The sequence below is a fragment of the Callorhinchus milii genome, unplaced genomic scaffold, assembly GCF_018977255.1.
Source record: "Callorhinchus milii isolate IMCB2004 unplaced genomic scaffold, IMCB_Cmil_1.0 Scaffold1, whole genome shotgun sequence".
Lineage (NCBI taxonomy): Eukaryota > Metazoa > Chordata > Chondrichthyes > Chimaeriformes > Callorhinchidae > Callorhinchus > Callorhinchus milii.
In genome coordinates this window covers 15,622,916-15,636,098 of record NW_024704742.1, presented here as the reverse complement: position 1 = coordinate 15,636,098, position 13,183 = coordinate 15,622,916, and the positions used below count along the sequence as shown (strand labels likewise).

Here is a 13,183-nt window from a genome sequence, read left to right as displayed (position 1 = left end):
AACAAAGATGTATTCAAAGCCTCACGCTTTGCCTTTGAGTTAAATCCTGTGAAGCCCTTTGAGATGTCCTCCAGACATGAACGCCTATACTAAATGGAAGGACTTTTAGTATTAGTATTAATAATCATTAGAAATTAACAATGGACCTAGGAATGCCAAGGAAATGAATTCTATTTACTTCTTTGAACTGCAAAAGTTTTTAATAACATGATGCAATCCCTGTCTCAGGAGGCTTAGTTTGTTGCTTCCGATCCATTGTAGAAATAGTACTATCATTGACATTTACTATATAGCATTAAATTAACTTTGTAAATTTACAGAAAGCAAACTCTCATGGGTCAAAGCTTCCTGATGACTTTAAGGCACTTTGAAAATAAAATAAATGTATTTCAAGAGCGTCATTATATTCTGCTGTATTTGTGTTGCTCTTTTTTTCTATCGTCAATGATATTCCATTATCATTTAAACTTCCTCTCCTTGTTAAAATGGAACTGACCAGACAGACACCAGTGGTCTTTTCCATTCTTGTGCATTGTTTCAACACCCTGTTAAAGATATATAAGTTGTTTAAATCTTAGATGTAGTCATGCTGTTAATTATTTGCCAGACATCAGACTCTTGTTTTAACTTTTCTTGTGAATGCGAGACACATAGCAACATATTTCTGAGCCACGTGTGGTAATACCACAGTCTGAGCCACAAATTCTAAAAAGGAAATGCATTATATGCACATTTTTTCTTTGTCTGAATAGTTTTATGGATTGCATTCAGATTATTTCAAAATTGATAAAAGATGGTTGGGTTAAAATACTGCATATACTTTACACCAGTGATTTGGGGTTAGAGCTGAAGTCTCCCAAGTTGGCTTTCCTTACAGGAGAGATGCATTGTATATCCTGATTATACAATGCAAAATACACAATACAAGCCCAAATTACATTTGTAAAGCGCCTTTGATGTCAGGAGGATTTCCAGGGCGCAGAACAGTCAGGGATTAGGACCCGGGGGTGGTGGGGTGATGGTGGCAGAGAGGTTAGGAGGGTGACCAAAGGCACGGCCAAAGAGGAGGATCTTGAGGCGTGTCATGAAGGAAAGAAGGGAGGGAGCGAAGCAGTGGGAATGTGGAATGGAGCTCCAGAAGGTGGAGGCAGAGAGGATGAAGGCCCGACCGTCGATAGTGAGGGGGAGCTGGGTAGGGGACATGGCTGAGCTTGCTTTGCGGAGGGAGCAAACAGGTTAATAAGGGTTTCGCAGATTGGAGAGATAGGAGTGGGCAAAGCCATGGAGGGCCTTGACGATCAGGACGAGGATTTTTAACTCTATCCCTTGAGGGATGGGGAGCCAGTGCAGCTGGGCAAGGGTGGGTATGATGGGGTCACGGAGCCTGGTGCGGGAGAGGACACGAGCTGCAGAATTCTGGATGATCCGCAGCTTGTGAATGGAAGACTTGGGAAGGCCAACAAACAGGGCGTAATTAATGACTGGGAAATGTTACCAGGAAAGGTGTTTGAGGCCAGAATATCAGACTCATTTAAAAGCTGTTTGATGTAATTGTAAAATAGTAGGGTGGATGTTCTGGAAGAATAAGGTCAAATGAGCCTAAGGGCTCATCTTCACACCCCCCACCCCCTCCTGAACAAAGCTTGTGATGTACAACATTACAATACTTATTATATATTGTTGAATGGTTGTGAGATACTAGATGTAACCTTGATATGAGATCCACATTCAGTGGAAACCGTAATGGATCAAAAAAATCCATAAATTAAAAATCCAAACAGAAATTAGTGTATAATTGTAAGAAAACCTGTGTAAAATAGTTAATGAAAGCTTCTTTAATGTAATCTCAGTGTCCGCTCCCATCAGTCTTGCAACACTGGCTTCTATTCCTGTTTCTACAGTGGTGTTTGCTGCCAGGCAATACAACTTTACGAATTGTTCAAATAGAATGACACACCAGTTCATGTCTCCGGTTAATGTTTTCTTTGTGAGGTCAGAAGAAAAAGGATGAATAATGTCAGCTGTTCTTGCAGTTCCAAAAGGATAAGTTTGTTGACGCAGAGTAACACAAGAACCATACAATATAACATGAGGTAACTGTGTGAATACATCAATGCTCTCTTTGTTAGCTAACAGGTTTAAGCCCATGATAATTTTAGTAACACTGTGTAGAATGGGGCATGTAGTTGGTGTTGTACTGCTTCACTATATCACTGTTAACTAAAAGAATCTTACCACCAAAATTGTATTTTTTAGTCTTACTGGTTGCAAAAGAAAAATACATTTAGAACAAGGTAGCTTGTTAAATAAATTATATAAACTGTACATATATTTTTGTTTCCCCAAATGAATTTGTAGTCTATACTTTGTGTAAATGCATTTTTTTTCTCTCTCTAGGTATATTATTGCAGATCCCTGGCAATTGCATTTATCGAGTACAATGTATTTCAACGATTCCATGACTTTACTCATAATTGTAGCACACCGACCTCCCTGCAGCCTGTGTTAAAACGACTCAGTGCTCTGTATGGACTCTGGGCTCTTAGCAAACATACAGCTGTGCTGTACCAAGGTGAGAAGAGTTTCTCTGAAAATCATCCTAATTTCGCTTTATTGTGATTCCCTACTTAAAAATAAACATCTATATGGCATGCCCTTCCCATGTATAACCATCTGAACTATATTACACTAAAGTAAACATTTTGTCTTTATTAGTTAGTGTTCAGCGCTACAAAACACGCAGGTTTAACAGATCAAGATATTTAAATGTTGTCCTTTTAAAAATGCAAGCTATTGGGCGAGTTATGAATCACAAAGGTGTTTTAATGTTTTGGAGTTATATCAGATGGATTGAGGATTGAAGATTATATTGAGGATTATATCCTGGATCGAAGAGCCATTTCAGAGATTGTATCATCTTCCCATCTGTTTGGACTAAATTTGAATACAGGTCCCAAAGGCAAGAAATTATTCTAGCTCTTTGCACCACCCAGCCCACACAAACATATATATTTTCATTCAACCATATTGTTTCATTAGAGTAGAGCTGTTATGGTGGATTGAATTAAGTCTGTAATTAAATATTTTTGAGGTGGGTGGTAATGCTGCTATATGTTTTTATAATGTTGTTCTTCAGCCTCCGCTCATTGTGTCGCTTTCTCCTATATCTCCACATCGGGCTCAGTTTACTGCTAATGTGACAATATCAAAGTGGGTCACTAAACATTGCTGCCAGCTCCCAATTCTGCAGCTTGAAAACTGGTACAATGATAAGGACCAAAAAAAGAAATCAGCCGAAAATATTGTACAGTCCTGTAAATTGTTGCTTTAAAAGTATTCCTCATTCAAACAACTGGAATCACATATTTAGCAGGGTATATTTTCATAACGTAACATAACATGTAGGAGCAGGAGTAGGCCATTCGGCCCTTCGAGCCTGCCCCTCCATTCAATCATGGCTGATCTTCTAATCTAACTCCAGCTAATACCATAACCCTGCCTTATCCCCATATCCCTTAATCCCTTTTGCAATAAGAAATCTATCTATCTCAGTCTTGAATATGTTCAAGGACTGAGTGTCAACAGCCCTTTGGGGTAGCGAGTTCCATACATTCACCACCCTTTGAGTGAAGTTCTTCCTCAACTCAGTGCAAAAGGGCTGCCTCTGATCTTAAGGTTGTGACCCCTGGTTATAGTTTCTCCAACCATAGGAAACAATCTCCCACTATCTACTCTATCATGCCCTTTGATGATCTTACAGATTTCTATAAGATCCCCTCTAATTCTTCTATATTCTAGAGAATATAGGCCCAAATTGGTCAGCCTATCCTCGTAACTCATCCCCTTCATCCCTGGTACCAACCTAGTAAACCTACGCTGCACCCCCTCCAAGGCAAGTACATCCTTCCTTAAATAAGGAGACCAAAACTGCACACAGTATTCCAGGTGTGGTCTCACCAGGGCCCTATACAGTTGCAGCAAGACTTCCCTACTCTTATATTCTAACCCTTTTGTAACAAATGCCAAGATACCGTTAGCCTTCCTAACTGCTTGCTGTACCTGCTAACTAACTTTTTGTGAGGGCTACTCACCACCACCACCACCCCCCCCCCCCCCCCCCCCCCCACAGTGCCTATCTTTCCTGTAAACTGAGAATCCTGGAATATTGAACTCCCACCCTAGATCTCCTTGTAACCATGTTTCAGTGATGGCTACTAGATCGTACCCATATGTGTCTATCTGTGCTTTTAATTCATCATTTTTATTCTGAATGCTTCGTGCATTCAGATATAGCATTTCTAATTTCCTACCATTTCCTCTACTCTCTGATTCCTTATCTGCTTTGCCAAGCTTCTTAACCCTAGTTAACATATTCCTATTATCTGGCATGCTATTCTGCATTGTCTTATTTTTTCTATTTTCTTACCTATATACTCCCCCCCCCACCCCCTCTTTATTAGTTCAAATTCCTATTTACCTCCCTATTAATTCATTTAGCTAGGACATTTGTCCCAGCCCGATTTAAATGCAGGAATTTCTCTGAAAGCTTTCTTTTCCCCCGATACTCATTCCAATGGCCCATATAAAGAAACCCCTGAGTTCAGCACTACTCTTAGCCAAGTCCTTAATTTGTTTGTTCAAGTACTAATTGTTATATGGTACAGGCAGTCATCCCGATATCACCACCTTCGATGATCTTGACTTCAATTTGGACCCCAGCTCTTTGAATTCCCTTCTCAAGTCATCTTGGCCAACTCTACCGATGTCATTGGTATCTATGTGACGTACTACCAACGGATCCTTGCCCTCGTATTTTAAATTATCCTTTAGCCCTGCCGAGACATCCTTCACCCTGGCCCCAGGGAGGCAACAAAGCCTTCGGGTCTTCTGGTTGGTGTTGCCTAATAGTCTCATCCCCAATGACAACAACCATCCGCTCGTTTGCCCCAGTGTTAGAGGTAGTCTTTCCTTCCACCTCACCAGCTTCCTTGTCGATACAAGTTCCAAGGATCTCATATCTATTGTTCAAGGTTAATGCCGGATTTACTACCACTCTTTCCGTTGTTCTCCTGACCTCCTGACTGTCCATTGACCTATCCTGACCATAACCAATTATGTTGACCGTATATTCCCTCAGGGGAGTGACTGGCTCCAGGATGTAGCTATCCAGGAAGTACTCACTGTCTCTGATACTCCATAGTGTCGGCACCTCGGATTCCAGCTCAGCCACTCTGAGCTGGAGCTGCCTCAGTTGTGCAGAAGATGTCTTTCAGTTTTGTTTTCAGTTGTTTGAATTACTCCTTTTCGAAGACACTTCCACTGCTAGACTGACTGTTGCTTCCTCTTCTAGAACAGCAGCAAGTTGACATATGAGTTGCCATTATTGCAGTTGTCAAACAACTGAGAGACACCATACATCACGAGGCTCTCCTAATTGGCTCCCGTCAACGTTTCCACAACTCAGGCACACTCCACCTTACTAAGGCAGTCTGGAATCTTGGTATCTTGTTTGACGCTCAACTGTCCTTTCTACCCCACATCTGTGTCATGACCCGCTCTGCCTTTTCCCACCTCCGCATCATCACCCGGCTCCGCCACAGCCTCACCCCTCAGGCCACTGAAACCCTCATCCATGCATCCATCACATCTATGCTCAACTATGCCGACTCTCTGCTTGTCAGCCTTCCCAACCCTTCCCTCCACAAGCTGCAGGTCATCCAGAACTCTGCCGCAGCAGGCTTTGTGACCCCATTACCCACACCCCCTCCCGGCTACACTAGCTTCCCATCCCCCATAGTGTTCAAAATCACATTAGAGACCCGCCACGGTCTTGCTCCTTCCTACCTGTGCGACCTGCTGACCCCATATCAACCTGCACACTCTCTCCGCTCAGTAGGCTTTGGCCTGCTCCACGTTCCCCCGCCCACCCCGCCTGACCATCCGTGATCGGGCCTTCAGCCTTTCTACCTCTACCCTCTGGAACTCCATCCCACATTCCCTCCGCCTTGCCCCTTCCCTTGCCTTCTTCAAGACGCTCCTCTTTGACCATGTTTTCGGTCACTTCGTTCCCACCCCCACCCCATCCACCCTCCCCGATCCCGACCCCCAGCTCGGGTCCAAAACATCGCCTTGGGACATCCTCCTGACATGAAAGGCGCTATACATATGTAGTGTAATTTTGTTGTTATTGTTTCAATGGTTCAGTTAGCAAAGTCACTACCAAGTGTCAAACTAAGGCTGAGATACCTGGATATTTCAATTCCTGCTCGGTTAACTGATCTCATCTGGGTGGTACCGGGAACCTAAGTTGGCCTCAGCAACTCGGCTGAAAACTCAGCCAGGTTCCAGCTCATGTTTGCTATTAAATCATTGCTGCTAGAACAGATGGATATATGGTATAGATGAGGACTTCCCCACACCTGACGAAAATCTCCCCATCCTCCAAACAAAAATGGTCAAATAGTCTATTGTTAAACATTGGTACCGGTTTAATGGTACATTGAATGTTTTTTATATTAGTTGTGCTCAAGGACTTATCAATGCTGAAGGTCTTGAAGCTGGGTCCTCAGCAGTGATTGAGTTTCATCTCACAGTTTGCATTCAATTGCCAGTTAATAATAATAACAACAGTAAGAATTGCTTGCTTTCTATTTCCAAACAAAACCCCCAGAAAAGCTGGAATCCTGCTAACCAGGGGTTGAGTTGCTATTTCACATAGTCTAATGGCTTATGTGTTTTATACTTTATTTAATATCTACCCTATGCTGTGAATGGCAAAGACAGTGGCTACCAAGCTGTAATACACATCGCACCTGCTGTGACCTTAATCATGTCTCTTCCCCCACCCTGACATGACTGCACAGTGCAAACATTCAACTGAGCCACAGTGCATTTATTGAGATTTTCACAACTATTTGATGCTAATTGATACTGATTAATGCAAAGTTTCCTTACACTGCAAGAGAATTGTTTTGATATATTTCAAAATAATACAAATGCAAGTTTTACCTTAATAAACAAAAATGCCAGTGATTACAAATTGACTTTTTAGTTATAGATCAACAAATGGTTTTAGAATTCATAAACAGTAACTTATATCAAGTTGGACTTTTATTTACAGGGGGATATTTCCATGGTGAACAACCTGCTAAAAGTTTGCAAAATGCTATTCTAAACCTCTGTGCACAGGTAACCAAACAATTTGCTTATCATTTAATCGTAACGTTATATAATCACAAATTTTATTTTCAGTTTAATAAATGTGATCTGGTTAAGGAGCAAAAGTAATAGAATCAGCACATACATTCCCCTACAAAATACATTGTCACAACATTTTACAGTACATCCTGTGAAACGTTTTGAGACATCCCCCCAATGTGAAAGGTGCTCATATCAAATACATGGATCATTATTATTATGATTATCATTATAGCCATTTGTGTAAAGCCTATAGGATATCAAAAGGTGACGTGTGGATATATGATTCTGGATAATTCCAAAGTAGGACTTTAGTAGAAACATATATACATTTCAAAAATTCCATCAAAATAATTTAAATGAGTATCAATAATTATTAAGCTAAATTAAGCTAAATACAATACCAAATTGCATTTGTAAAGCGCCTTTCATGTCGGGAAGCCATCCCCAAGCTCTGAACAGTCAGGGATTAAGACGCAAGCAGGGGTGGGGGGAGCGGTTGGGATCAGAGAGGATGGAGGGGCTTGGGACCAGGGAGTGTGGAGGGTGGAAGGGTGGCCGAAGATACGGTCGAAGAGGAGGGTCTTGAGGCGTGCCTTGAAGGAGACAAGGGAGGGAGAAGGGAATGTGGGATGGAGTTCCAGAGGGTGGGGACAGAGAGGCTGAAGGCCCGACCGCCAATGGTGGGGCTGGCCTGGCAGGGGACATGGAGCAGGCCGGAGCCTGCTGAGTGGCAGGAGCAGACAGATTGATAAGGGGTAAGCAGGTCGGAGAGGTAGGAAGGGGCAAGGCCATGGAGGGCCTTGAAGGTGAGGATGAAAATTCTGATCTCTATCCTCTGAGGGATGGGGAGCCAGTGGAGCCGGGCGTGGGTGTGATGGGGTCACGGAGCCTAGGGTGGGAGAGGGGACAACCTGCAGATTTCTGGATGATCTGCAGCTTGTGGAGGAAAGATTTGGGAAGGCCGACAAGCAGGGCTTTGGCATAGTCGAGCCTGGTTGTAATGAAGGCATGTATGAGGGTTTCGGTGGCCTGAGGGGGGAGGCTGTAGCGATATTGGGCAATGTTGCGTTGGTTGGGGAAGGCAGATCGGGTCACGGCACAAATGTGGGGGAGAAAGACAGTTGAGGGTCGAACAAGATGCCTAGTTCCTGATAGGTTTGGTGAGGTGGAGTGTGTATCCATGGATTCTGATGCTGCCAGTGCCTGAATGCGGAGGCGCTGGCGCGAGCCAATCAGAAGCTCCTCGGTCTTTCTGACTTTCAAATGTAGAAATTTGGCTCTCATCCAGGACTTAATGTCTGTTAGGACATCAGTGGTCCCGGGGTCAAGGGTGGAGGCAGAGAGATAGACTTGGTGTCATCTGCATACATGTGAAAGTTGACCCCCATGTCTGCGGATGATGTCACCAAAAGGGAGGATGTACATGTTGAAGAGGAGAGGACAGAGCTCTGAGGAACACCACACGAGACAGTGCGGGGGCTGGAGGAGAAGCTATTTGTGGAGACAAAGTGGAGCTGGTTTGAGAGGTAGGACCTGAACCATTCAAGGACAGAACGTTAAAAGTTAAGGTGAAAGGAGAGGCGTGGGAGGAGGGTAGGTACTGCTTCAAACATACAATAGGAGGCAGCACAGACAGACCTGCTTTGAGACTCCTGTTTGATCACATCTATGGTTACCTCCCTCTCCTCTTTTTCCCTTGCTTTGCATCCAAGCCCAGTACTGGTCAGCAAGAAGCTATTCTGTATGAAGGGTGCTAAATAAATGCAAGTTGTTGTTGAGTAAAGTTCAGCAACTACTCAACAGCTAGTTATCTTGAATTACTATTGTAAATCTGCTAAAACATGAAAAAGTTCAATCCACAACTTGTGTATGTGTTGTTTTTCTTCCTGGCTTTAAGAGCAAAATTCTCATGTTCCGAGGTATGAAAATGTTTCCCATTATCTTAAAATTTAAATCACAAAGAATTTGGAAAAGAGTCTTAAATTAAGCCTTAATTTAGAAGTTTTTTTTACATTTCTTTTTTATTATTGTGGAAGGAAAATCAGCTTTCAAATTAAGCCAAATTTCAGGCTTGTGTTTTCAAACTTCCTCGCAATCTTAAATTTTAGGTCAGTGGTTTTAAGCCTAAGAACATGAGATTTTTCAAGCCCAAGAGGAAGAGTAACTGTTGGTGTTTCGCCCATGAAATATAGTCAATTTACTTTGCAGGATATTCTGTGAAGCTCTTTAAGACGTCTCAACGATGTGATAAGACTCTATATTGAATGCAAGGATTATTATTATATTTATCATAAACTTGTTTTCTTAAGTTAAAGTAAACTCTGATGCATGACTGACACAGTATATGTTGTGTTATTACAGTTGAAGAATGATGCAGTGGCTTTGGTGGATGTCATTGCTCCTCCTGACTTTATTTTGAATTCACCTATTGGAAAAGCTGATGGCGAGGTACTGCAAGTCTTGGTTTAATTTCTTCATTTTCCACGGTATTCTGTTCTGTGCCTTCTTAACTCTTCATAGGTTACCTTAAGGAAGAGCTCATGCAAGATTTCTGACACAACAATGCACTCACTAATGTGCTGATCACTAAGGAATTTAAATTCACAAGAAGGAATGCTAGCAACTCCATCAGGAATTTCATAGCTTGTCAACATATCAACCTAGAAAATAAGGAATGAATCAGAGCAGTTGTTGAGTATTCCAAGGTGTGATTTTAACATTGGTAGAAAAGCTGTTGGTCCTCTAAAAATGTCATACTTACAAGATGCAAGATACAAATACATTTGCTGGTCTGTTGTGAGACCCGCCCATCAGGAGTATTGAGTGCAGTTCAGGCCTTAAGTTCAAAGCAAATATATCGCCACCCTGGAGAGAATTCAGAAATGAGCTTATGGAACAAGTGAAGAATGTTGGGCTTGTTATCTTTGGAAAAGAGGAAACTTTGTGGTGACATAATTGATGTTTCTAGATTGTGAAGGGAATTAACAGTTAAAAGAAACAATCCAGTCAAGTTTTTCACTGCGATAAAGGGTTGAAATGTCAAGAGAAGCATGTTTAATATGTCAGGAAATTAAGAATTGAGGGAATGAGAAAATCACGCAGGGCTCCAAATACTCACCGACACTGGGTTAGGGCTCGGAGGGCATCTGTGGAATTTTATTCCAGTAGAAGGGAGAAGGAAAGCAGTCAAGCATCTTTAAAAATGGATGAAAATTGGAGTGGAAAACTTGGCAGAAAGGAAGCAATGTAATAAACACTTTGGTGACAAGTTGTTATTATTCTCTAACTAAGAACCATGTTCTTAGTTAGAGAATAAAATGTGATTTTTTAAAGAATTTCCTTCTTATTGAATAATAGAATTAAACTCTTGCTGAAAAGATATACATGTATGTGTATATATAATATATTGTATATATTGTATGATTCAGTGCATGGATTTAAAAAAAACACTCATATCCTAGACATACACATTTTAGCTTTATTCTTCTGTGGATTCTCTTTTGAGTTTCATTCTTGGGAAGAGCAAAACAGATTAATTGCTTTTTCTGTCTTTACAGATACATAAAAACCTGTGGACAGCAGTTCTTCAGGGAAAGTCGGTACTTGAGAGACCATCGTGGTGGGCAGAATTTTGTGTCAACAAACCTTCTGTCAATAGCCTGAGGTCAAAACTCTGATTCAGCCACCTTCTGAAAGCACGTAAATACACCTGGAGTTATGACCAATCTCTGAACCATATCATCTGTGACTTTCAGTTAATGCTGCGTAGAATTATTCTCAAACAAATTGTCATTCCTTTGCAAGAATTTACATGAAGAGTTTATGTTCAAACAATGAATGATTTGAGTGAAACTGAATTGAAAACATGCAATTTTCAGTACATGACAGGGAATCAATAAATCATCCTTCAGAGGAGTAATTGCAAGGTTTCTGCTATGTTTGAATATGCCATCGAATTTGCTATTCTGGTAAAGTGCCAAGGCAACAGTTAAACAGGTAGTGGCTCAAATGGGAGCAGAACTGTGAATGTACTAATGATGTTTGCTGTTGAACTTCACTCAGTGAATTGAGTGTAAGGTGAGTTGAAGTAGCCTTATTCCTTGAGATGCATTGACATATCTTAAATTCTTATACAGCATTGCTTGTCGTTCATTGTTACCCATATTCCACTGTTTGTGAATCATAAGAAAGAATGATGTGAATTTGAAAATGAAAAGTTAAAATAAATTTGCTGAAATATGTATTTGCTCATGAATGTTTGTCTTTAGATTTGCTCCTTGTTCAAAGTAATTTGATTAAAAATAAAAGTTTGGATACATAATTGTTATTTTTGCATACAGCTTTTAGAAAAATACGTAAAGATAAAATTATGTTAAAGTGGCTTTAGCTAATTCACCTTAAAGTATGTGTATATTTTCCTATCTAAGACTTTAAACATTGTTCCCAAATGTTTCAAATATACGTCAGTTCCAAACACATAGCCAATGCAGCACTAACCAAATGTAATTGTTCTGTACTGAACCTCTCTGATGATTTTACAGCAACCCTTCCCAAACCACTGCTAAACTAATTCTCCCTGACGATTATACACCACCGGGTTTCACCACAGTAATATATCGAAAAAAGCTGCAGAATTTTCCAAATTGTTTTACATTAACACAATGAATGTCAGGTGAACTCAGGATTCCATGTTAAAAATGGTTACTAGCAGTTTACTGAATAATAATAATAATCCTTGCATTTGATATAGTGCCTTATCACGTCTTCGGGACGCCTCAAGGTGCTTCACAGAATATGTGAATAAAGTGAATTGACTGTATATTTTGTGGGCGAAACGCAGTAGCAAATTGCGCACAGCAGTGTCCCACAAAGTGTTGTGTATTGAAGTGACCAATTTTTTTTAAGGAATCATTACCCCCGGAAAAGCAATCCACTAATCGACTAACAACCAGGTTCCTACTTACTGCTGGGTAAACAGGCATGTGGAGTGAGAAACTTGCCTAATATTTCGCCCTAACACCAATCAAACCCAGGTCTCTCGCTTGCAAGACGAGTTCTCTAACCACTAAGCTACAGGACTCCACGAATGATCGTGTCTGCAGGACCAAACATCAGTATATGTTAACACCTTCAAGGGAGATTTTAATAAAGGCAAGAAAAATAACTTTGTTCACAGTGTTATGGTATTTAGTTGTTTGTCATTGCTAGATTTTGTGTATTTTCTTTTAAAGCCATTGTGACTTCGATATTGCAATGACCTTAGAATCACCTGCAACCCTTTCCATTGATTGTTAATTCTATAATTAAAGGCACCGGTCACATAATTCTCTCTGCACACATACACTCACACATGTTAACCCAACCCGCGTATTACACACCGACTATCATGAAAGGACAATCCAAAATGAGCCTAAGGTCTGTGGTGAAGAAGTTCAGGGCCCAGCATCATACTCCAATGCGAACTATGTCTGAAGTAGACAAACGTATGTTTATGTCTGGTCAATGGTGGCCAGCTTGTTTAACTCTTATCAACAGCATAAAAGAATGAACTAAATTCTTTTTTAAACTGATTGTGATCACACCAGCTTTAATGTCGCCCAGGGTGGATTGTACTCCAGAATTCCATAGGCTAAACAATCCTGTAATTACCCGTAAATGAAGTAACCATTTCAACAGCATTAATTTTACAGATGGCAAAGATATGATTAGACTATTAAACTTGTACACTTTGTTGGCTCACAGTGGAAAAGTCTACTGAGTGAAAGGCCCTACTTTTCGGTGGCACAAAGTTTGTTGTATTAAAACAAACCTTGCTCATCATCAGCCTTACTTGAATTTTGTGAATATGTTACTTTGTCATATTCAAAATATACTTTACTCACTGGTGTAATGCAGCTGATCAACATCATTGAGCATCACTTTAAAGAATTTCCCCAAAAAAACCTCTGTGCTGGTACAAAGCAACATTGCAGATAATTTGTGG

The 13,183-nt window shown here is 40.8% G+C and overlaps 1 protein-coding gene across 2 annotated transcripts in view; it reads left to right on the top strand.

The window, feature by feature from the left end:
• The window catches only part of acox3 (acyl-CoA oxidase 3, pristanoyl), a 62,571-nt gene extending 51,069 nt beyond the window's left edge, over positions 1–11,502 (top strand). The window contains exons 15-18 of one of the 2 annotated variants that reach the window (XM_007891478.2): positions 2,398–2,572; positions 7,121–7,188; positions 9,562–9,648; positions 10,758–11,502. In XM_007891478.2, coding sequence (XP_007889669.1) covers positions 2,398–2,572; positions 7,121–7,188; positions 9,562–9,648; positions 10,758–10,877 — 450 coding nt within the window. In that variant the 3' untranslated portion in view covers positions 10,878–11,502. Of the gene's footprint in view, positions 1–1,901; positions 2,094–2,397; positions 2,573–7,120; positions 7,189–9,561; positions 9,649–10,757 lie in introns of those variants that run through there. The other variant, XR_487716.2, reaches the window with a different exon arrangement.
• Positions 11,503–13,183: the final 1,681 nt, after the last annotated feature.